General features: G+C 35.5%; 2 protein-coding genes across 5 annotated transcripts in view; one reads left to right on the top strand and one right to left on the bottom strand.

Moving 5' to 3' along the window:
* The window catches only part of LOC113495006 (sex peptide receptor-like), a 48317-nt gene extending 35500 nt beyond the window's left edge, over positions 1 to 12817 (top strand). For 2 of the 4 annotated variants that reach the window (XM_026873569.1, XM_026873575.1), the window contains 6 exons: positions 647 to 805; positions 3214 to 3350; positions 8133 to 8235; positions 8941 to 9521; positions 9654 to 9674; positions 12592 to 12817. In XM_026873569.1, the coding sequence (XP_026729370.1) occupies positions 647 to 805; positions 3214 to 3350; positions 8133 to 8235; positions 8941 to 9521; positions 9654 to 9674; positions 12592 to 12613 (1023 nt within the window). In that variant the 3' untranslated portion in view covers positions 12614 to 12817. Of the gene's footprint in view, positions 1 to 646; positions 806 to 3213; positions 3351 to 8132; positions 8236 to 8940; positions 9522 to 9653; positions 9711 to 12591 lie in introns of all 4 variants that reach the window. The other 2 variants (XM_026873584.1, XM_026873592.1) reach the window with 2 other exon arrangements.
* Positions 12818 to 12940: 123 nt separating this feature from the next.
* LOC113495001 lies at positions 12941 to 21729 on the bottom strand. The gene is made up of 2 exons (XM_026873556.1): positions 20916 to 21729; positions 12941 to 15248 (listed from the first exon to the last, which is right to left on the bottom strand). The coding sequence occupies exons 1-2, from the start codon at positions 20942 to 20944 to the stop codon at positions 13346 to 13348; spliced, it is 1932 nt and encodes a 643-aa protein (XP_026729357.1). The 5' UTR covers positions 20945 to 21729; the 3' UTR covers positions 12941 to 13345.
* Between the last annotated feature and the right edge of the window lie 4204 nt (positions 21730 to 25933).

Here is a 25933-nt window from a genome sequence, read left to right as displayed (position 1 = left end):
ACGTGAAATATTTATAAGTGTCCTTAGAAATGTTCGATTATAATCGGTTGATCCTTTAAAAGTGTGTATTTGAAAGTATTAAATGACGGGGATTTAAACATTTTTGAATAATTTCAAAATACCGAGTTTTGTCTATCGCACAGCGCATCGTGAGTACATCCTAACGCACGGTAAAATGTTTTGTACGTGTAAGAGTCCACGTAATACTCTAGAGCCTCTCACCGGCCTCTTCACCGCCCGGCGACCTTCCTGTTATTCTGTTACAAGGAAATGCTCAAGTGTATTATCATCTAAATGAAAATGATTTAGCCTTGCAGGTTATTTGCCGAGTTTTGTATGGCTATGTATTCGCTAATAAGGAGGTTCAGTCATTTTTGATGTCTGACAGCTAAATTGTCTAAAAACAAAAAGAAATACGTTGCGTTGAAATGATGAATGTAAACTAAAACTTGACTTAATAACGTTTTTAAAAATCCGAGACTATTATCGACATAAACTATCTGACATTCCAGTATTCGGCCACAACGTTCCAAAAAGGCAATTCATCGTCTTCGTCCCAATATATTTGATCTTCGCCTTGTGACCTTATTCCGTGTAATCCTATGTTTACATCGCAGGTGATGTCAATTGATATTGATTGTTCCAGGTCTGCACAATAGGGGTTTTAGCGAATACAATGAACATTGCGGTGTTGACACGAAGGGACATGGCTGCGGCACCTATCAATAGGCTACTGAAATGGCTTGCAGTTGCTGATGTCTTCGTCATGGTCGAATACGTACCTTTCGTCATTTATAGGCATTTGGTGAGTAAACATAAATAATATCCTAATTTTTGTCCTTGGATACATATGTTTTAGCCTAAAAATGTTTGTAAAACTTAGATCCAGCTCACCCTTGTGCTTTCATGAGATTGTTTAGCAACGCAGAATTTTTTTAATGCATTGTTATAAGATTATCTTGCGAATAAAATATGGGTAAGAGATTTTGTTTTTAAGAGTTCAGGCGAAGGACACCACGCCATATCCATTGGGCACGACGTGCTGCTGGTTCAATCCCCGCGTATTAGAAGTATTTGGCTTGAATCCCCAATTGCCCCTGCAATTTGTAATTGTAAAATTATAACAGTTAAAACAAAGCCATTTTTGATGAGCTCCCAAAGCATCATATTTGGCGATGTGCAAGCAGGATAATTTACTTTTCAGCACACACCATCATCTCATTTCTACAAATCCAACAATCCCCTTCATTGAATTTCATAAGCGAACTATGTTTTAGAGAACATTTATCTGGAACTTATTGATTCTCAGGAAGTAGTATACGATGGATACCTAGATAAGATATGATAGATAAATTATGACAAGCTGATACATATGTTAGTTATAATTACTTGTTATCGACGTAATGACATAGACCTTGCTTATCGATAGAGAGCGTGCAGTCAACGTAATTTATGACGTGTTAGTATCGATGTTCTTGTTATTGCTTACAGTATATACCTTATAATAAAGCACTCCGGATACAACTCATATGATCATGTCCGTCTCATTGTTTTCTGTCTTATCTAACTCAGTGAGTGCGACTGCTGATTAAAGTTCTAACCCATTTCCTTCCACGATTGCCTATCCTGGACCACTTGAACCAACCAACCAACTTAATAAAACATTGATTTAAGTTATTTTTTTTCCAATATAAAGATTTATGAAATGATTACGAGACTTATGTAAATGCTGACAATATATAATATGAAAGTTAAACTTACTGCTGGTAATTATCATATTTATAGAAACCCAATTTACGGTGAGGAAGCCTACTACAAAATTAGTGTTATTTTCAGAATATTTCAGCGCCAAATCCAGTGCCTCACTTAAAATTAAATAAAATTTAACGTTTCAACACTGAGAGTGACGCGAAAAGTTAGGAGCCATCAGCCGAAATTTAATCTCAAAATATCATAGCTTTATTTACGAAGACCGCATTTTGTTTTAGTCATATTTTAGGTTAAAATAGTAATGTTCCTTGTGTCGTTTAACCTTAGACATGGGTCTGGCATGAGGTATAGCTCTAGATAAAGAAACTCGGACAATAGCACCTCTCGGCTAAAGGGACTTTAGACCCTCCAGCATCTTCTCAACAAAGATAAGATCACAGGATCTTAGTCCAGCCAATAAAATGAATCTGCGGCTAAATGGAACATCCTATTACCAACAAGATGATGTTCTGAGCCGCGAACGATATTGGATGATTTAAATTGATAGTGCGATGAATGCATGCGATGCTTCTATTGTGAATGTTATTTAGTACCGCTGAGGTGCAGCTGTTGGCTATTGTTGAGAAAACGTATAGAAATGCGGTTATTAAAAATGCAAGATACTCTATAGAAAGATGGACTAGAAAAATGCATTCACATAATTCCACGTACTTACATACATATGTAGCTGTTAAGCGACTTGAAACATGATATTAAATTGACATAATTCAAGTTATCGATACCTCGAAACACTTGTTTTACATTTCTACTCATAACTAAAATACCAAGGATTTATTTTATTCTGTTTTCACTGTTACGTGAAGAAACAAATAGTTCCTGTCATTATGTTGAAGCTTTATTATAATGTACAGTTGAAGAACGCTTTATAATAAGTGGATAAAGATCTGTTTCTGTATTTCAAACCATTTATTATTTTAGCCAAGGATTGCCGTGAATACTCGCAGATAATAATGCTTGTGACATGAATAGATTGCGGATTAACGACACAATACTAGGTATTTTCCTATTTTCCTTGCAAACTGTAGGACGATAAATATGTCTCATATCTATGATTGATGCATTTAATATATTGTAATAGTCGTAAATCATTTCTGTTTCGTGTAATTTGTTATACAATACTGTAGCAAATAATATATTTATCACTGTACAATAGTAACAGGTGATGAAAAATGACAAATTATTACTGTTAGTTTATTTTTTATATTGCGTATAAATAAAATTATACCAGTGTCTTTCCGTCGATTTCTGGAGTAAAACTAGACAAATGAGAAAAAAACTTCTGCCTCCTTATATATGGTTAAAGTTGGAACAACCGGAATACTAGTTATGAAATACTCCCATCCATAAAACATCAACGTATAGAACCCAAAACTTGTGGCAAAGTGAAAAATTATTCAAAAATGCCTCTACAAAAACGTTGTACAAAAATTTCTTTGTTCGCAGGTGTTACCAGAAAAATTGGACTTCCCGTACTCGTGGGCGATGTACCTGCTATTTCACATGCACTTCGCACAAATACTCCACACAGCGTCAATATGCCTCACACTATCTTTGGCTATATGGAGATATATTGCGATAAAGTAAGTCAATTTTTTGTTGAATGTAACTGAAGGCAGATCTTACTTTGCCCGAGTCGTACAGAACATAAGTGAGCGATCCCATGCCCCATGAGGTCCTTCCACCACTTTTGAAAGTTATATAATGTCAGTTATGGTGATATTCATATGGCGTAAAGCGGAGTATTTTTTTAGAACTAATAATATCAGGGGAGCTTCAGAACTGTAAGTCAAATGGAACGAAGGTTTAACTCGTTGCGAATGTAACACACCCCCACCCCCCTTGAGATGTCGGTCGGGGTTTTAATCTTTAGATTTACATTAAAGTTAAAAAACATGTGGCATCATTTTACTAACTTGGCACCTTATTCAATATTAATTTTCTCTTATCTACATGACAATGAATTCGGAGACAGTCAATGAAGATCCATGTGTCAATTAATTTTCTTAAGACTTTAAAATTTTCACCAAAACATTTTGGCAGACCGAATTTAAATCAGCCTTAATCCCACAGCTAATCGTATCATAATACTTTAATATGTCACACTGTATCCAATATAAAAATACCAACATTACATATAGCTTCCCTAATGGCAAATGTCACATTGATTGATTAAGAACGTCGGTAGAGCCAAGTCAGAAGGCGGTAAATACATTCAACTGTTTTTATATCTCCGATCATTACTCCAGAGAATATTGGAAAGCATTTTAGCAGAATATCTGCTCGAATAATTTCACTGCATTTTATACCATTCACTGCAGACTGGTTTGGAATGTGCATTATTCGAAAAGTGTCAGAGGAAATCATTATTATTATTTTTAAAGCTGTGATGAAATGAAATTTCGCAGCTTCATGCGCTGTCGCACCGCTGTTTGTACTTAATTTGAATTGTACTAGAATAAGGTTGGAACTAATCCTTTACACAGTTCTTAATGCTACATTGAAGTACATTGTATAAGAGAAGCACTCATGCAGTTCGTACTTACGAACTAACTAGTTTGTTCTCATTCCCATGTCCTGACTAGACAATGATTGAGTGACTGCACGGGTAGTTGAGTGGTTAAGATACACCTATTGGACGCAACGAATCGCGTGTTAGATCCCTGCTTCGGACAAGCGTTTGTCTGATTGATCCACGAATGCTTGTCCTGAGTCTAGGAGTCTTTTTGCATTGAATGTTGTAAAACCCCCCGCGACGCGACGAAAGGATTAAATGCTGGATATCCACATTGAGATTGTGCGAGTACAGATTATTGACAAGTGAAAACGAAATAAGTCTGCTTTATAATGAACAACGAAAAAATGATACGAATATTGTTCTATTCTTAGTTTTTATAAAATAAAGACTTGTACAAACTTTCGGTAACTTTCAAATAAGTTTTCTCATATTCACATTACAATAAAGTTAGAGCTTGATTATCTAGAATTTGATTACATGTATCTTATCGAAGATTTATCTTTATAAAGTTTCTGAGAACTAGGCGAAACTCATTAGACTTGTAGCATAAGGGTCTTTGTAACTATGTCTCATGAATTCACAGTAATAGAAACAAAATAATGTTCAGAGAGCCTACCCGCCTACCACCATGTCTTACAGTAATATTTTTATAGGTAGGTGTGAGAGAGACGTCATTCTACATTATGTAGCGCTGTCCCGCTTCCACAACAACAAGAGTAATACTTGGAAACGTGGTGGTACGTCTTCCGAGGGCTAGTACAAATATTATTTAATATCGCAATATTAACTGCTCCTATACATTATGAATTGGTTTGTGAGTAGTTGTATTGTTTGTTCAGGTTTTTAGGTACTCGTGGAAGAATCGGAATCATAAAATATTAATGTAACTCTGGTGATGATTTTTTATGATTCTTTTATTTATCGTAGAATGGTTAAACGTAATTTTTTTGGAACCACGGTGCGGTGTTTAGCTAAATTCGATAGGCAAGATAATTGATCCAAAACAAAGCTTTGGGAATGTGTGTGATAGACAGCACAAAGATTGTTACTCCAAACTTAGGTTAATCTAATATACGTATAGAAGATTGATTGTTTGAGTCTTTTATATCAAGTTAAATTTTAAATTGTGATATTTGTGCTAATAAATGACTAAATATGTTTAACACCTGGTATAGTTAGGACACTTTAAATTTATAATTCCTATATCGTAAATTTGTGCACCGTGTTATCCGAATTTTGTTCCTGACTGTACCAATATCCCCAATATGGCGGCCTAATATGAAAACTTTGATTCAACTGTATCCAAACTTAATTTTATCAAAACAAAGTCTTGATGTTATGCGTAAAGGGTCAAATACCAATATTTCGGCCAAATATTGGTTTTTGACCTACATACTATCTTACATATTATATCATATTTTGTTTGAAAACTCATTATGAAGTCAAACACTGGATGAATCTGATTCCATACGCTGGCCGAGTGGTAAACTGATTTATTTATTTTCACTTCAAATTACCATTTAATTAACAATTTACTATTGGTTTTAAGGAATAGGTAGGGTCCTAAACATAAATACTGTAGGAGCATTTCCAAATTCCTTTATTAGTTAATTAATTAATCGCGGTTTTCGGTATACCACTGTAATTAATCATGGTCGCCTGAAGTTCACCGTTATCGTAAACAAACTTCCGGAGAAGATCAATGGGGTCTCATTAATCTGGCCTTTCAAGGAACCCCTTTATAAAGACAATGTCAATAATATAATAGAAGCCTATGACTGTCCCAATGTTGGGCACAATCATTTTCCTTATAGAGAACGTCTGAGCACTGATCAGCAAGGCTCACAGCGAGACAATATGCTAAGGGACAACTATGCTATTGTATTACATAATTAACTATGTCTACTATCAAATATTGTAACGGTCGTTAATTATAATCGAGAAATACGATAGTTGACTAATATCACAGGCCATTCTTAAATTGATCTTACAAAATCCAATTAATTTTCTTTGACATGACAAACAGGCAAATTATTTTAAAACTAAACAATTGGCTTCTTGAAAAAAAAACATTTTTTGTTGTTGTTTAATTGTGCTGTAAATTAAGTGTTTGTAAAACGAGACTCAAGAATTCAAGTGATACTAGAAAAATATACAAACACCCAACAACAAAAAAAAACTAAAAACGTTGTTAGAACAGTGTTAAAACTAACGACAACTTTAAACCGATATTACATAAAAATGGAAAATTAACTCATTGGATTCATTTCCAGTCTCTCTCAGACAATGTTTTTTGGCTAGGCCAAAGGCAATTTGGCTCACAAAGATACAAACGAAAAAGTCACATAAAATGCTAAAAAATCATAAAATTGTCGTCTGCTTATCTTTTCACGGTAATTGATTAGTGTATGGCAAATGTAATGTTTATAATGACTAAGTCATTGAGTGTGGTATGAGATCTTAAAAGACTGTTGTCATTGTGGACGCAAGACAGGGCACTATACTTGGCTATCGGTGTCTCGCTTAGATGTCAACCTTCAACTCGGCGAAAATATATTCTCTCGTCGCTTTAAGAGCTCATAGAAAGTGTGTATGAAAGACATCATTGAAATTTGTTCAAGTGTAAAAAAGCACAAGAAAAAGGTTGTTTTAGTCTATACTAAATTTACAATATCATAAATCTTTCTAAATATTCGGTTGAAACTGCTGTCATCTTGTCTGCTACACAAGTTTTCGACTCAAACATATTTTTAAAACTCACAATGGATTAACAGTCTTGTATTAAAATGAAATTCACTTTATCTGATGACATGTAGGCTTAGATTTTAACATTATTAATCGTTCAAACATTGTTATTTCGAATGAAATGTATTGCTATTTTCAAAAGGCTGGTGAGATTTTTTCATTAAAGTTATGTTTACCACAATTTAAATGCGAGAAGTAAAAAACTGAAGTCTGTCGATAATTTCAAAGTTTTCAAGTTTCAAACGGATGACAGCGAAAAGCCTTGATTTTAACTATTACTACGCTTTATTATGCAAGCCCGATAAAAGTTATTATTTGATTTATAACACGTAGCTTATGATCCATCCTCAAGGCATTTAGTTAAATAAAATGAAAAACATAGTCCATAAATAACTCCAGTATAAGTCAATAGCACTGAAAACTAATAAGATGAGTTTTAATACCGATATAAAGTAAATAAATAGGGTGAGATTTAAATAGGGATGAACTAAAACAGCGTTAATTAAAGGTCTAAAAATAAAACCTTTGTAAAGATTTGTGTTTATTTGGTAATCGGGAAACCGATACCGAATGTAGGCCGTTTATAAATAGCTGCCCTGGAGATAAATTGGGTTACTTGCAATTTGGGAGTTGTTCTAGTGGAAAGATGTCATCATGTTTCGAGTATAGGAAAATATTTTGAATTGTTTGGGTTGCTTTTCTTATATAATAAATTGTACTTAGTGTTTTAGGATAAGAAACTGTATCGTGATTAGTAGGAGTATAATTTTTAATTTCTTCTGTCGTTGTTTGTTAAACAAACCTTGCCAGTTAAATATGTCTTATTTTCCGGTTGCCGACGCAGCTGAAATGTTGCCTACATATTATGTATGTTGCGTATCCAATAATTTCCAATTTTATAATTTTATGAAGTCGTCTGAAGTTGATCTGATGCTGAAACTGGAAGCTGGTCATAAAATATATAAAATGACATAAACGGAGTTCGGACTCGTTTAATTTATATAACTTACTTTTCTTTACTTACCTTCATGCCAAAATTAGAAAGCTAGCCCAAAAATTATTGTTTAAAATATTTTTAACTGACACTGCATTTCTGTTACAGGTACTCTGAAAAAAGTCACATTTTATGCACGGAGCGCAGATGCAGCATCGCCATACTTACCAGCTTTATATTACCGCCAATACTGTGTGCACCGACCTTTATGGTATGTTAACTAACTTTTAAAATAATATGCTTTATTATTATATAGATTGTATAGACCTTTGAAGTGTAATGGCCAACAACTGCTTCAACCGACTTTTGTTGACGACTGAATGTGAATATTAAGTTATTTGCTAAAGTAACACCATTCCTAAATAAGATAAATTAATCTAAAATATACCATTCCGGTTGATTACTGTCAGAAATACTTGCCAACAACAAAATAAAAAAAACACATTTCATGCCCTTGGAATTTAATGTAACTTTTTATGTTTTTAGTCAACCCCTTTAAAATATAAAAGGGAATACTTTATTTCACAGGCAGTGTCGTGTGAGTTTTAAATTTCATTATAGTGACGTGTTCTACAGAACCTAATTAAAAAGAACTTTGTGGAGGGAGAAATTAAACCCACAATAACAAGCTTTTTATGTATTCTCTGGCATTTTTTTATCAATGAGTAGGTATTTCTGGCCTTTTTTCCCCGCTCGGCGACCAAACTTTAGTTATAGTTAATACTGGTTGTCTAGACAGATTACGCAATAAATGTGTAAGAATTATATTACCTACTCTAATTTGAAAAAGTCGAGTAAGATACCAACCAATTATTGAAATTGGTTGAAGTTATTCACAACTATGAGATTGCTTTACATTTCTCTTTCATCAACACAATATGAAATTATCATTGAATACGGACTCATTGTTCAACAGGTATTTGATATTCACACGAAGAACGTGACGGACAAGTTCGGTAACCCCGACATCGCGTACCATGTTGACTCAGATTACGAAGGTACACTCTACCAGGCGAACTTTTGGGTGCATGGGGTGGTCATCAAGCTGCTACCTTGTTCCATACTTACGGTGATCAGCGTCTGGCTGATACGAGCGCTGTATAATGCGAACCAGCATCAGAAGAAGTTGAGGAACTACAGTGCCTGTCCTGCCGCTGAGAAAATGGTGAAGAGGCAGAATAAAGCTGATAAAAGAACTGACAGAACAACGAAGATGCTGTTGGCAGTTTTATTACTGTTTCTGGTAACGGAACTTCCCCAAGGGATCATGGGACTGATGAGCGGCTTGCTCGGCTGGTGCTTCTTCAAACGCTGCTACGATCTTTTCGGCGAGTTGATGGACTTCCTGGCGCTGTTGAATGGAGCGATCAACTTTGTGTTGTACTGCTCGATGTCGCGGCAGTTCCGTCAGACCTTCAGGCAGCTGCTCCTCCAGCCGCACCTGGCCAGGTTCCTGCCGCCCGCGGCTTCGCATTCCGAGTCCCACAACCAGAACACGTAAGTCCTTAATCTTGCCAACATTTTAATCTCGCATTGCGTTTAGGTTTTGAGTTCGTTTTCTGCTAACTGCATGTTTCGAGACGATTTTAAACGAGGTTCATGAGCTATGTAATTGTTTCCTCCCTACAGGTGCACAGAAAAGATAAAAAGGTAACTACAGCCGAGCTTCCCCTTAAAAATGGAGATGTGAGTAACGATTGCCTTCGCATTTACAAAACATTTTGCATGAACAATATATTACGAAAACTCGCATTGTTTTCTTTTATGGAACTAACGATATGCATGTCTTCACTTGTTTGTTATATTATGCCTTCTCTTTGCAAACTTCTGCTTATATTAAATTCTTATGTTTAAGTTTAAAGAGCAGCAGAAAAATAAACTGTTGCTCGGCTCTGTATAGGTACTTACTTGAAGATATATTTAATATTAATATATTTGAGATTTTTGAATAAAAGATCAGAATACTAAAATAGGTTTACATTTCAAAGTTGTCACTTTAATTAAATTACTTTGACTTTGTATTTAGCAGCAATATATACTTTAGACAAGGACAAATTTAATATTTCTGAATTGTTTGTCTCAACTCGCAAAATAATGGATACTCAATAAATATTACGTAAGTAATGAGACAAGTAGAAAACTTTAATTTAATTCCGTGCAAAATACTTGAACGTAAGGTAAGGTTTTAGTCTGGCAACACACGGATGTAATAAAACAGGATTATAAAGATTCCCGCTGTTCAGAATACCGTGTATTCGTTTTGGGGTACATAATTTTGTTCTAATTCTGGGGTACTAAGTTGTATCATTCGCAAATTTAGGAACGACGTGGTGGAAGCAGGGGTTTATTAGATTAAACCCAGTGAAGTACGAATGTTTTAATTACAACATGTTTCGAATACAGCTCCGTGGTAAAGCCGCAATTTGGACTTTTACAGTACAATAAGAATGAAAATTGCCAAAAAAGGTCATCAACAAAATTGATGACAGTTGTCTAGTTGTCACGGTTCATAAGTCTGCCCGTCTGTTATCAGGCTGTATAGCCTGGGCAGACTTATGAACCGTTGCTGAGCATAAGTAATACTGCTCCGGTTTTACCCTTTAGATTCAGAATTCTAAATATACACCAACTTATAGGGTTGATACCAACTTTTAGCTGATGAGTAATTCTTGTTATTAATTAAACTTTACACTCCATCGATGAAATAAGCCAGAAACTTCGAGATTCAGTTTTAGAACAAAGTTGCTAGTTCGACTTTCTCGAGAAATTTTGCAGGCACACTTTAACGCAGTTATAAAATTCATAACATAAAAAAAGATTAGAGTGCTACTCTAAGAGAATAGGCGCATTGCCTATTATAAAAATATTCCCTGCGATAATTTTACGAGCAATGTTCTCATAATAATTTTATTTAATAGTAACGTTATAGAGCTTAGGTTGGATCAAATATTTGTCAAGATGGCTAATTCTGGATGCATAAAATACAAGATTAACATCGCTGTCAGTTTTAAAAGCCGGCTTTTAGTGGAAGCGAGACGGCGCTATTTTTTGTATAGCGCGCTATCCTTCTTTCACAATGACTTCATCCAAGTCTCATTTAAATGCGCTCATCGTACTGCCAAGGATTTATATGCCATATATGGAACGTGATTCCTTAATTCGGATGATGTATGAAAGAATTGTGTTGATTAAAATCGTTCGAGACGAAATAATTCTTTCTTTATCTTTTACTTTTCTTTATCTTTAGATATTTATTTACTTTTGAGAGTGTCTTTGTGGGATGTCATAGTATTTTATATTTTTTTATAATAACTATCGTGAGACTGATTCATTATTAAATGATGTAACGGTTTACTCACGCGTATTTATCGGGGTAGCCCGACTAGTTTCGTCGAACTGGTTTCGACTTCTGAGTTCGACTCGCGATCCCGCCGCGTCTGCTCATGATTAAGGACTCCGGTTGGGTCCGAAACTAGTCGGGCTACCCCGATAAATACGCGTGAGTAAACCGTTACATCATTTAATAAGTATTTTATAAAATTAAGATTCGGATATCCATTTAATATGTTTGTCTTGTTAAACTGTGACACATGTAGATTTGGTATATTTAGACTATCTTTTTCCCACACTTCCCAGAAAATTCAAACTCTTTGTCAGTCTCGCACTTATTTTAATGAACATTATTTTAAAATAAACACCTTACATTTTAATTATTGTGGAAGCTTGAAATTGCTTCTCGAGTAATAAATTTAAAACATCTGAAGTCAGCGTTTCGTGTTAAACTGAAACTTTTATAGCGTGCATAAAAGACGACGTAGAATGGAACGTAGTTAGGACAAACTTTTGTTTTTACTCGACTTCGAAAAAGGAACATTGTATCAAATTTTATGTATACCGATAACATTCATATTGTTATGTTTTATGATATGAATCTGAAAAAGGTAATGCTGAATTTTAAGCTTTTAAAATCACTAAACACAAAAGTACATTGAAGTGAACAAATTTACTATTAAAATATTGCAACAGATTATTTTGAAACTGTTACAAATAGTTTATACCTCCTAACATTTATTGTGGTATTTAAATTAAATTACAAACGAAATATTTAGAATTCACCAAATTGTAGAGTCGAATATCGATACCAATCGATACCTCAACTTGCTAAAGTTAAACTATTAACTTACTTACTCTGTTTTAGAAAATAATCTTTATAATAGAATATTGAAGTAATTTTCGTATGATACAGCTAGTTCTTTAGAAAAAAAAATACAGGTTCCACTCCGGGAGTGCCTCCGGATTTTTGATATTCTGGAATGGCTAGGGAATAATTTTGCACGATTTGTTTTAATTATCACTATTAAATTACTATCATTTATGTGGTAGATTACAATACTTATTTATTTCGCTATCGGTATTGCGCTAAAGAAGTTTTCGTCTCAGGACTTTTCGATCAGGTCTCGTGTCCTGACGCGAGTTTAACAATTTTTACTCATTACATAAAAAGTACACAACGCCACTCAATGTTTTTTATTTCAAAAATACTCATTATTGATCTTTTTTGTTGCAGTGCAAAGACATCGGTGCCGTGAGGCCGGGTGAAGCAAGGTCACGCGCCCATGATACGGGAACATTTCCTATAGTCCAGGTACTAAATAAACAGTTCCAAAAGACAAAACTAGTGCAATAAGTGATCAGTGTTTAAGTGTAGTCGAGTTCAGCTTGGCAATAGGGATGTGTATAGCTGTTGCGTTGTCGGTAACTTTAAAAAAGGACTATCTTTAAGTGTAAATATATCGTACTGTTACGGGGTGGGTTCAGGATGACTTTTTAAAAAAAGGATATAGAAATTACTCTGAAATACTTTTAATTAATTAAAGAGTTTACAATTATAAAATATGTTCCGCGACGGCGCGGCGTTCAAATCCACACTCCTTAATCTTTATGGAAAAATTACGAGCGGCGAGTAAATGCTGACATCGACTTATTGAAACTATACACGATGACACGTGTAAACCCGCGGTGTCATCGGTTTAATTTTATATTCCTGCGCGTGTAATTTAGGATATAACAGCCCCCCGAATAAAATGGAGCATCTGGTGAAAGAGATGTGAAATTTAAGATTAGATTCGATTTTAATCTACGTTTGCAAAGGATTTGAACGTCGTTTAAGAATCACAATGTTATTAGATACCGGTTAGTTATATTATCTTAAACTTAACATAACAATAAACAAATGTAGGTCTAGACAAAACATAGACAATGATAATAAGTATTTAATTTTTAAAATCTTAATGACTAATTACAATATATAAAGTACAAGGCTAGTTTTGTTTTGTTACTAAAATATTTCGCTTTAATGTAGTTGGCCTTGAAAGCGACAAGTCAGGATCGGCAGGTTCCTCAAACTCAGATAATTCAATACTTTGTTGAGGATAACCGCGACTAACTTTCTTTGTGTTATTACATTGATTGAATATTTGTACACAACAAGGAGGTTTAGGACAGATAAATTTCCTAGCTTTGTAAAGTAAATATAAGCAGAATATAATGAAAAACATATAACTCAGTGACATATAATGAACTCCGTACTTTTGAAAGTGATTAGGATTTTCGATCTTATTTAATTCTTGTTCGAAGGAGTCCAGGTGCGTACTAGCTTGTAGCAAAGAATCTAAGTTATTAATGTTATTTAATTTTAAATATGGAAGATGCGAAAATGAACTGTTGACCCTATTCTTTTCACAGCAGTCGTCTTTAACAAGATTAAAGTTAGAGACAATTCGTGTGCTTACATTTAAGAAAACATTTGAAGACGGCACAAACTGTAACATCTTATAAAAAGCTTTGCAGGTTTTTGTCAAGGATAATATTCCCGTACCGAATATCGTTTCGTCAAAACTTCTACCATCGTTTTCACAAGATACATGACATTTACCTGGTTCAGATAAAACGTATATCCATCTATTATTATTGATCTTATGGAATAATTCGATAGACCCTTTTAACAGTTTAATTTCACAAGAACTAGGGATCTTATGAACTATTTCGGTGATAAGGATTGATTCGCATATTGGATTGGCGACACTCGAGTATACATTATCTAACTTACAAATATAAAACTTATCACTTATCACTTTGCACTTGTTTATGTCTTGCAGCGGCGAGTAAAACATATGATCAACAGTTATTGCAAGGTAAGGCCGACTAGGAGAGATAAGGGCAAAGGTATTAGGTTGCGTAATATCATAGGGAATAGGCATTGGTATGACATGGTATAAGTTATAGGTCTGAGGTAGTACGAGCGGGATTTTAATGATAACAATTATCTTGTAATTATGGATATAAGATGCCAGTTGCGAAACATCGATAAGGTCGTGAATATTTTGTAAAGATAAGGGAGACACAGGGAGTTCATAATACCTTGGCATATTATTCACATTCTGTTCAAGTTCGCTATAGAGCTGATAAGGACTAAGTACAGTGGGATGCAAAATATTCATTTTACTAAATAAAATCGCGTTATTAATATCCTCGATATCAAATGACAATGAGATGATGATACCTTCGACAGCATTAAGATAAACATTTATGTTAGATTTAATTTCTAGTTTGTCATTTGAGTTTGATAATATTTGGAAAGCATGGTCAATTAATTCGATGTTTTTATTGAGTCGACTTTCGTTTTCGTTTAACTTAGACATAGAGCTATTAAACGTCGTTATAGTCGATTTGATAACGTGGATATTATCTCTCATTAAATGAAGTAATTGGTTTTCGTCCGATTGTACTTGGTCTATAGCTTCCGAGAATTTGATAGCGTCGTCCGAGTCTAAGATGCCGAAAAGGGTTTTCAAAATAGATCCGCCGGCATTGATTAAGCCTCGTTTAGACCGCTTATTATTTACCATCTGATTACTAAGGATATATGAAACCGACGAATATTTTTTTATGTTGTTTTCATGCTGGCTTCGCAACGCTGATAGCGCGTTTAAACAATCTATTTGAACCTTAGATGAACTATTATTCTCACAATAAGAACTAATCCTAACGAATAGAGATTCGACTATATCTAAATGCGATTGTATTTTCTTAATGTCTAAGTACGTGACTATGTTCCAGTCATCGTTGGTAAATTTGACGTCGATCATTTTATCAAAGTATAAACCGGAACCACTTATTATTGGCGTGACGACTTGATGACATGTGCACGCCGCAACAAGGTGCCTGAAATAGGATTAAGTTATTGTATCGTCTAGAGCTAACTTTATTTCGTCGTAATGATGACGTACATGCTTACGATTTATGAGAAGAGTCACGGTATGATTCCCGTTGATTTTAATGATTTTATATGGACCCTTCCAAATTGGGGACAAGGCTTTATTTTGTTTGTGGTGACATTTGAGATACACTAAGTCCCCGACATTGTATGTGATAGGCTTAGCGTGCGAATCATAATGACGTTTAGACCTCTCTTTAGAGTCTTGTATATTTTGTAGCGCTTTTTGTCTACTGTAATACAACCTATGATTTAATACTCTAACATAATCTGTGTAGGTATTATTTTCTAAGGTGTCTATGGATTTAGGAATATATGGCTTAAAACCCAGAAGTAATTCAAACGGTGAGTAGTTAGTGGTAGAGTGGACATTCGAATTGTAAGAGAACATGGCCGTGTTTAAGTACAGGTCCCATGTATGTGCATTTTCGTTGACAAAAGGCCTCAGATATTCTTTAAGTGTCGAATGGCTCCGCTCTAGTGCACCATTTGATTGCGGGTGATAAGGCGCAATAAGAATGTGTTTGATACCGAATAATTTACTGAGCTGCTTTATTACCTCGGAACTAAAATTTGTACCTTGATCGGTGACGATCATTCTAGGGATTCCGAGGTGCGAAATGAAATGAACTAATTTCTTAGCAGTCTCGTCTGCTGAGCACGTTTGTAACGGATAGGCTTGCGAATATTTCGTCAAGTCATCCTGAATGGTGAGAATGAATTTATATTTGAATTCGTAAGTTTCCGGCAGAGGGCCGACAATGTCTAAAAATAATTTCTCGAGTGGCTTCGTTGCTGTAGAAGTTATAATCATTGGGGCACGATTAGTTTGGCGTAGCGGTTTATTTATCTGACAAGACTTGCAATTTTTGACGTAATCTTCAATGTCCTGGCGCATGTTTTTCCACCAATACATAGATTTAATTCTTTCTAACATTCGTGTGATGCCGGGATGACCGGCAGACGGTAAATCATGATTGTCGCGAAGTATTTGTTTAACCTCATCAGGTGTAGGAAACAAAATAGAATTTTTATAAATATTAACTTTAATGCCGCTATTGTGAAAAACGTAAGCTATAATATTATAGATCTTTGTATATGAAAGTTTTGTATATGGGTCGGAGAAATCTGATATAGCGAATTCCTTCTCCTCTCTATACCAAAATTGTATCATATCCCGATATTCAACTAATAATTTAAATATATCTTTGTATGACATTTCATCATAGTGATGCAACCGCACGAATAAATGTGTAAACAAATGACTATCGTTTGAGGTGCTATACAGGGTATAGAGTTCGCGTTCTATGTCACGAATATTAGGTTGACTTGTAGATAAGTCTATGATTTCTTTGCAATACGGTACCGAATCGTCTAGGTCGATTGCCGTAGGATAAGTTATTAATTTACATTTGGCCTTGAGTAAAGACTCCTTGTGCTCTTGAATTACAGTATCAAAAGAAAACGTTGACTGTCTTATGGTTTTTAGATACTTCTCGTAAGTGTCCGATGTAGACGGCGAAGGACAATTGTAGGGCGACGTATTGTCGTCGATAGCGCATACGGGGCGATTTATTATATTGTTATCGTTTATTAATGGGAAGCGTGACAAAGCATCAGCGTTACAATTTAATTTACCCTGTTTGTGAACTATCTCGTAGTCATATTCCTCTAATTTTAGACGCCAACGAATCAATCTAGATCCGGGGTCTTTGACGTTAAATAACCAAACCAAAGGTTTGTGATCGGTAACGATTTTAAATCGGTAACCGAATAGATAGGGCCTGAAGGTTTTTACACCGAAGAGAATAGCCAAAAGTTCCTTTTCGGTAGTGGAGTAATTACCTTCGGCTTTGTTAAGCGTTCGAGACGCGTATGCGATAGGCTTGTCTTTGCCTATCTCACCTTGTGATAATATGGCGCCTACCGCGTAATTAGACGCGTCAGTTGTCAAAATAAAAGGTTGACTAAAATTGGGATACTGTAGGAGTGGAGCTGTCGTTAGTTTTTGTTTCAAGATATTAAATGCGTTCTCCTGATCGCCCGACCAATTAAACACGGCGTCCTTTTTTAAAAGGGAGGTTAAAGGTTTAGTTATCTTTGAAAAATTTTCAATGAAACGCCTATAATATCCTACTAAACCTAAGAACGATTTAATGTCCTTTGGACATTTAGGAGTCGGGAACTGAGTTACGGCCTTGGTTTTGTCTGGGTTAGGATAGACACCTTGATCCGTAATCATGTGACCGAGATATGCAACTTCCCGTCTTAAGAATTCGCATTTCGCAGGTTGCAATTTAAGATTAAACTGACGAAATCTGTCAAAGACTAAATTAAGCTTTTCTATATGGGATTGAAGGTTTTCGCTGTATATAATGCAGTCATCTAAATATATGTAACAGTGAAGACCTTGAAGACCCGATAAGACGGTGTTCATGAGTTTTTGAAATGTCGCAGGAGCATTTTTTAGACCGAATGGCATTCTGGTAAATTCATAGTGGCCGGAGATTTCGTTTCCTACCACTGTGAAACCAGTTTTGGACGCGTCTTTTGGGTCAAGCTTTATTTGATGAAAGCCACTTATAAGGTCGAGTGTGCTAAAGTATTTTGAGTGGCCTAATTGGTCAAGAATATCGGTAATTAAAGGTATGGGATATATTTCGGTGACAGTCACATCGTTCAGTTTCCTGTAATCGATGACTATCCTCCATTTCTGTTTTCCCGATGAGTCTATTTTTTTGGGCACTACCCAGATAGGGGCACTCCACGGTGATTTTGAAGGACGAATAATATTTTGGTCGAGCATTTTCTTTATTTGGCTCTCGACCTCCCCTTTGTGGCATTCGGGAAAACGGTATGATTTTGCATGTATAGGGGCAGCATCTCCAGTATTAATAGAATGTTCAATAGCGTTAGTGCAAGTTAGAGGCTCGCCCTCAAGATAAAAGATATCTGTATAGTTTGAACAACACTCTAAGAGCCGTTTTGTTTCCTCAGGGTTTAAATGTTCTGTTCGAATAAGATCGAGCACGCGTTGTGATCTATCTGAGGGCATATCATCTATATGATGAGTGATTTGGACATTGTCACCATTAACCGACTGGGAAGGTGTTGTCACGCTCTCGAAAGGAATTAAATGGATATGATAATTTTTAAATATTACTTGAGATTCAGTAGTATTGAGTATCGAAACGTTTACACGATTGTTTGGTTTTACCGACACAATACAATTTGCTACATAAACTCCTTCGGCATACATATGATCGAGAACTAGAGCTTCCTTCATTGTGTTTAACTCGATTAAAGAATTTGAGACAGGACATTCAACTATGGCCTCAGAACGAGGCGGGATTACATAGATAGGATTACTAAAATTTAATGGTATAAGATGACCTTGTATGAGCAATGAATTTTGGGAGTACTTAATATCGCATTCAAGTTTTTGTAAAAAATCATTACCTAAAATACCGTCGTAATTAAGCCTCACTTTATCACTAAGAGCGTGGAAAACATAGCTAAAGGAAAGCTTAGATTGCGACGAAAATATGTATTCAAGATCCATCGTAAATGACCCTAAGGTCTCACAGTGTGAGTCATCTTCACTGAGACCTTTAAGTTTGATTTTATCATTAGATAAGATAGGCATAGAAGTGAATTGTCGAAGTTTAACAATACTAACGCTAGCTCCCGTGTCAATAAGGAAACATAGAGGTTTCTGTGAATATTTAGTGTTAAGGAGTATATGAGGCAGAGAGATTTTAGACGTTTTTATTTCGTAAATTGGAGTAATGGACTCCCGGAGTACCGGATTTTGAAGCTTATTAGAATTTAATGGGACAGAGGTTTTAGTCGAAACATGTCCGGATTTATGTGAGATACAATAGCCTTCATTTCGGGACTGTTTGCCCTGTTGTATGGCTGACGAAAATTTGGAAAGGCTGTCAGTTTGGGGCTGCTTACCCTGTCGATTAGCCAAGTACGACTGACCTTCGGTTTGGGGCTGATTACCCTGTCGCATGGCCAGAGAGATATTAGATAGACCTTCAGTTTGGGGCTGGTTACCCGGTCGCATGGTCAAATTATTTTGATGTTGACCTTCGGTTTGGGGCTGGTTACCCGGTCGCATGATCAAATTATTTTGAGGTTGACCTTCAGTTTGGGACTGGTTACCCTGTCGCATGGCCAAATAAATTTTAGATTGACCTTCAGTTTGGGGCTGGTTACCCGGTCGCATGGTCAAATGATTTTGAAGTTGACCTTCAGTTTGGGACTGGTTACCCTGTCGCATGGTCAAATAAATTTTAGATTGACCTTCAGTTTGGGGCTGGTTACCCGGTCGCATGGTCAAATGATTTTGAAGTTGACCTTCAGTTTGGGACTGGTTACCCTGTCGCATGGTCAAATAAATTTTAGATTGACCTTCAGTTTGGGGCTGGTTACCCGGTCGCATGGTCAAATTATTTTTGGATTCGTGTTTGAAGAAATTGGAATGACGTCGTGAGTTTGAAATGTGAGGAACGTGAGATTTTGTTGTGCCTGAAATATGGTCGGGCGCAATGTGGCACGCAAACGACACCCGACTCTTTAGTTTAAATCGTCATGTTGTTCAATTTCTTCCCACGAATCAACTTGATCAGGCGACGACGTTATGATATTGTGCTGAACCGGAGGATTGTTCTTCCTAGAATTGTTATATTGGCGCTTGTAACACTGGGAAATATGATGTCCGGTCTTATTACAATATGCGCAAACTACATCTTTCGCCTGACTTGGTTTACTTTGAGTTCGAGAATCTGAAAAGGTTTGGGTTTTGGCAGTAAACGAAGTTGGAGGCTGAGACAAAGAGCGTTTCTTTTTTATGCATTGACTTTCCAAGTGCCCTGTCCTATTACAGAATGTACAATTTTTTATAGTTTTTGGGGAGACCTTGAGAGTGAAGTTATAAATTTTCTCTTCCTCAATAGCAATATTAATTGCATCATTTAATGTTTTAGGATTTCTGCTTCTCACCATATTGCGTAAACTAGAATGTAAACCAAAGGTGAAAGTATGTAGAGCTAGGTCTTCCGTCATTGCAATTCTACCTGATAAGTCTTTTTTAAGAGTCTCAGAGTTGTGTATCTCGGACTGCATGTCGGTGAGGCAGGTTTCTAGGCGCAGAGCAAATTGTGATACCGATTCGTTCTCTTGTTGCCTACATGATTGCAACTCGAAAAACAAATGGTTGTAATGTTTCCTTTCGCCGAAATTTTGGCGAAGGAACGACTGTAAAGATTCAAAGTCCTCGAAGACCTTGTTTGAGCAAGCTATCTGAGCCTTGCCTCTCAATTTGGAAAGGATATATTTGAGAATGAGCTTTTTCTGACTCTCGGACGCTAGACCTAGTGCATTTTGGCAGTTCGTTAAAAATGCAGGCAAGGTTTCACGATCTCCCTTATATGTGTCAATAAAATCGCATAGAATTTTGATTGGATATTGTTCGCTAAGGGAAATTTCGGATTTACTCATTTTTATTTAAATTTGAATCCTCTAAAAATTATAATAGGTTCTCAGTTAGACCTAGGACAGGAATATGGGCAGGAACTTGCAATAAAGTGATAAAATATTCGACTCACAGCAGCACCGCGAGAAGGAGTGTGGACATCGCCGACTTCTGGCGGAGAGAAGGTAGGTCGCACTTGCAGGCAGCAGGCAGCAAGCAGCAACAGCAAGACGACCCACACCGGGAAGCTTGTACGGCAGCGATCCGGAACACCAGCAGGTAAGTTCTTCAGGTGAGTGTTTGAATAGGCAGGATGGCAGCAGCAAGGCGCGACTACACCGTCAGGTAAGTAATACGAGCTGGCTCCGCCACGTTGTGCAGACACGCGCAGAGAACACGTGGCACCACGTGTTTGGCAGCAGGCGGTATCGGTAGACGACGATATTGGACGGAGTATAACCTCGTCGTCGTTTTAACGTTGGATTTCAAAGTTATTAATGCACACACACACTGATAAGAGCTGGTATGAATTCGTAATAGTTCTTAAGAGTTTGTAAGAGCTTGTAGGAGTTTGTAAGAGTTTGTAAGAGTTTGTAAGAGTTTGTAATATTAACACGCACTCCGTAGTTTTAATAGGATACTAGCCAACGATTGTTAGTATCCCACTTCTGACACCACTGTTACGGGGTGGGTTCAGGATGACTTTTTAAAAAAAGGATATAGAAATTACTCTGAAATACTTTTAATTAATTAAAGAGTTTACAATTATAAAATATGTTCCGCGACGGCGTTCAAATCCACACTCCTTAATCTTTATGGAAAAATTACGAGCGGCGAGTAAATGCTGACATCGACTTATTGAAACTATACACGATGACACGTGTAAACCCGCGGTGTCATCGGTTTAATTTTATATTCCTGCGCGTGTAATTTAGGATATAACAGTACCAAAGAATAGAATTGATTGTACCAAATCGTAATGTTAAATATTATTGCGACTAAGCTATAGCTGAGCCTACTCTAGTATAGACATTTACACAGAGGTTAACGTGAATAGCAAACGTTCAAATGTATGCAACGAAATGAAATGAAATCATTTATTCATCAAACATTATATATACCTACATATTATGTTAATGACATTTCTTCTCGATTAGTCACGTGACCTGTCATCTCCATACAATTGAGTATTTTCTATATGCGCTAATGATCTTCGATATTACACTTGGCTATAGGGGCCGTAGTCAAAGCCCAAAGGATTTTCGGTGAGCCCTGTCACTATCGCAAGAGTATTTTTAACAGTGACATAATTTGTATGGAACTCTACTTTTCACTTCGGACATTTGAATTGTTACGTTTGAAATGTTACGAATGCTTTGTCGATAGTTTTCGTGACGGCTCTATTTATTATTATAAACTGTTATCATTTCCATAGAAATAATAAGTAAGATACTTTATGACAACTCTCTCGTTGAAGCAAGATTAAGACTAAAAATTGTTTTTTTGTCAACAATTTTGAGAAGCTCCCTTAATTGTTTATGTAGAGCAGAAAAAGAAGCCTGTTGTGTGAATTAAAGTGAGATTTACGTTTATTTAACAATTACGATTACCATTTGATATCTGTATAATAATAAAATCATAACAGTTGTGGCCATGAATGTATACTTTATAACTATAGCTATACGAAAATATCTAAAATATAAAAATAAAACTTAATGTAATAATTCGTAATTAAAGATATAAGTTAATCAGGTTAAATATTGTCAGCTGATTGTGTCGTAAAATTATCTTAAGCGAAACTCGAAATAATTGTATTTTTATAAGATATGTAAATAAGTATTGATGTTAGACAACATATATGCAGGGATTGAATCAAACAATAAATGTGTAGCATTTTATATTGTCTTGAGCCTACCATGAACTCTCGAAATGGCTGTGGCTGTGTTGAAGCGAGACGGCGCGATACATTGAACGTAGCTTCATCTCTTTATCACAATAGTAGAAGAGTGAGACAACAAGAGGTAGTGCTACAGCCCCTGCATTCGAACACTCTGAATTCACTTGAATTCGGACATGATGAGGGTTCGAGTATAAAACGTGTCATGAATCGTAATTGAAGGACTTATTGAAGCAGGAGTATGAAATATATGATTAAAAATTAAACAATGGATCATTAAAAGGTTTTAATGTTATTTGTAAAGCATTCATGACATGACAGTGTATTGCTATCGCTGTTGGGCGCTTCACATATTTTTATTTTCTGTATCTTCTTTAAATATTTATTTTGCAGAAGCTTGTACGAATTAACTATTTGTTTCAATTGAAGTAGAGGTAATAACGTTTACATTAAGAGTATTATGTCTGTTTTGTTGATCTAAAAACTATTTTTATATTTCTACTCGAAAAACTTGTACAGCTATTGTATAAAAAAAGTTAATAAAAATATAAAAGTCATTAATTCGTAACAACACTACATAAATATTGTGACTTTCAATTCACAAAATGTGGTTTTATTGAGTTCGTACGTAGCGAGCGAAGCACGCTTTGGTTCAATATAGTTGATGTTAACATAGCTTTAGGCTTTTGTGGTAAATTCGGTTTGTTTGATAAACCAAAATGATAGCAAAACTAATTAAATCTTTCCAGTGAAGCATTGTAATACTCAGTTACTTATCACACCTAATTTCATTACGGTGTAGAGATTCAATTTTGCGAGGTTGGTTTTTGTGATACAGAAATTTCTGGAGAGCAAACACAAAATTGTACTTTGAAATACAGAAGAGATTCCGAGAACATTCAAGTTTAATATTTGAGCAGGCACGTACATGTAGAATGTTCATCACGTCTTCATATTCCACAAAGCTTATTCACAACGCACATCGTTTATTTACAGTACGATCTACGTTTCGGACTCAATCAAACTTTCCGTTTTGGTTAATTCAGATTTTTTATAGTTTTTCGTAGTATAATGATAAAGTGAAATTGTACTATTACTCTTTCGATGCATTTAATAAAAATATTTTTTTAGTTCTTCACACTTTGTTTTGGCCCAACAAATACAACATGTAAGATGTAAATGTGGTTTACGTACTTACAACAAAAATACTTTAAAAACAAGTCAAATTTTCACAGTTACTTCTGTGATCTGAGGTGGCGACAAGATTATTTTAAGAGCTAATCATTAAACATGTGTAAAATGGATCTGAGTATCTGATTGTGTTAAGTGGTTTTTGTCGTTCACAGTACATGACAAACACACTGTATTATATCTCATTCGTATGTATCGACGGTATTACTTGCCTACAGCATTTCGCGCCCAATTATCGGATTTGTACTAACCGAAGCGGTTACGATGTACCGTGTTCTCTATTTTGTTAAAACGCGTTAAACTCAAAGAATATAAATAAAATAATTATCTGTAGCGGTGGTTTTATTTCTATCTACCCATTTCCATCTGCTGTAAACATGTGGAGCTTCTAGACAGACAAGTAAACATTTTACATGTGATGATATCAGCTATGCTTAATGCAATGTCCTGGGTTCGAATCCCGGCATGCATCAGTTTATTTTTGAATTATATAAACTAATTGCCATTTGCTAACGATGAAGGAAAACGTCGTTTGGAAACCAGACCCACACCTAAGAATTTTACAGGTTGTGTTTACCCACGTCAGTGGCTTACAGGTGGTTAGATATTATAATGGTTTTGAAATAATATAGCTCTCCTGTTATCCTTTAGTAAATAAGTACTGAAACCATTATTTAATCACATGTGGGTGTGTCACACTATAAATCATCCTATTATAGCTACAGTTATACCTACAATGCGAGGCGCTGAGTTTGAGGTTTAAATTATATGGTGCATACCTACTGTTTTGCGTTCTCCCATATGTCAGTTTCCTTACGAACTTGGTAATGTGGTGAAACGTATTGCTAAACACCATTAAATCAAATCAGTTTTTACCAAAACGTAATTTGATGAAGAAAAGGGTCAAAAATCTCTACTAATATTATAAAAGTTTGTTTCTTACGCATTCACGCAAAAAATACTTAACTGATCATCACAATATGATGCACATGTTCTTGGAAGAAAACCAACAGGATTATGCTTTACAGCGATATCACACGGGGGCGGAGCCGCGGGCGACCACTTGTATAAATAAATTATTGGATAAAATATGTTTGTTTTATTTTCAAAGTACCCTAATATAACCCACTCCATTTACGACTAAGTATAGCCTAGCTTTTTACAGATTCAGAAGACACTTTTTCTACGAATCTATTCAGCCAAATGTTAGACTACTTGGCAATAAACATCACGTATTCCGTAATACTGACTAAGTTAGTTATTACGATTGGCACCCAACTGGGGTCACGTTCCAAACGTGATTATTATGGGCAATCAGCGCCTGATACGAACTAATCGTTAACAATGGGCCAGAAAAACGTGGGATGCTCTTTGGATTTTCGTCTCTGTAACTGTAATAAGAGATTCAAACAGACCAGAGGGTCAAGTCAAGACAATCCCTACCGTCCCTACTTATATTATACTCGTAAATGCGAAAGTAACTCTGTCTATCTGTCTGTTACACTTTCACTTCTAAACCACTAAACTGATTTTAACGAAATTTGGTACAGAGATAAAGTCGACCTTGAGAAAGAACATAGGATAGTTTTTATCCCGGACTTTTGAAGAGTTCTTTTTAATGTAGAACAGCTGTCTATGATTTTATCAAGGAATTGAATGCGTTGGTTTTGATAATTTTGGTATCATGTATTGTCTTAATGCTTACCCTAATATTATCTCTAAAATATATCTTTTATTAACTACGGCAATCCTGGAATAATATGTATTAGTAGGTTCACATTATTTATTATTTATAGAACAATTCTGAAAGCAAAATGTTCTTTCACATTTACAGAGAAGTTCTTAAAAGAAAGACACGAGTTTGAGATCATTTTTCTTATCTAGGACAATAAAAAAGACTTCTTTTAATATTAGATTAAAATACAAATATTCGAAATAATTCCATTCTAATTATAATTATTTACGTGTGAATTAATTCAGAAATCTTGACGAAAATACCTCAGAACTATGAATATTTATTACCTGCAGTAACTATAAATCGGATATCTATGACAAAGTAATTA

This window comes from Trichoplusia ni, chromosome 1 (assembly GCF_003590095.1).
Source record: "Trichoplusia ni isolate ovarian cell line Hi5 chromosome 1, tn1, whole genome shotgun sequence".
Lineage (NCBI taxonomy): Eukaryota > Metazoa > Arthropoda > Insecta > Lepidoptera > Noctuidae > Trichoplusia > Trichoplusia ni.
The sequence above is the reverse complement of the archived record's forward strand: the minus strand, read 5'-3'. Positions and strand labels throughout refer to the sequence as shown.

Bases quoted from the DNA above. Each gene is read 5' to 3' on its own strand.
- LOC113495001 (XM_026873556.1), bottom strand. From the start codon at position 20,944: ATGTCCACACTCCTTCTCGCGGTGCTGCT. The intron at 15,249-20,915 runs GTGAGTCGAATA...ATCCTATTTCAG, and splicing joins CTCCTTCTCGCGGTGCTGCT to GCACCTTGTTGCGGCGTGCA.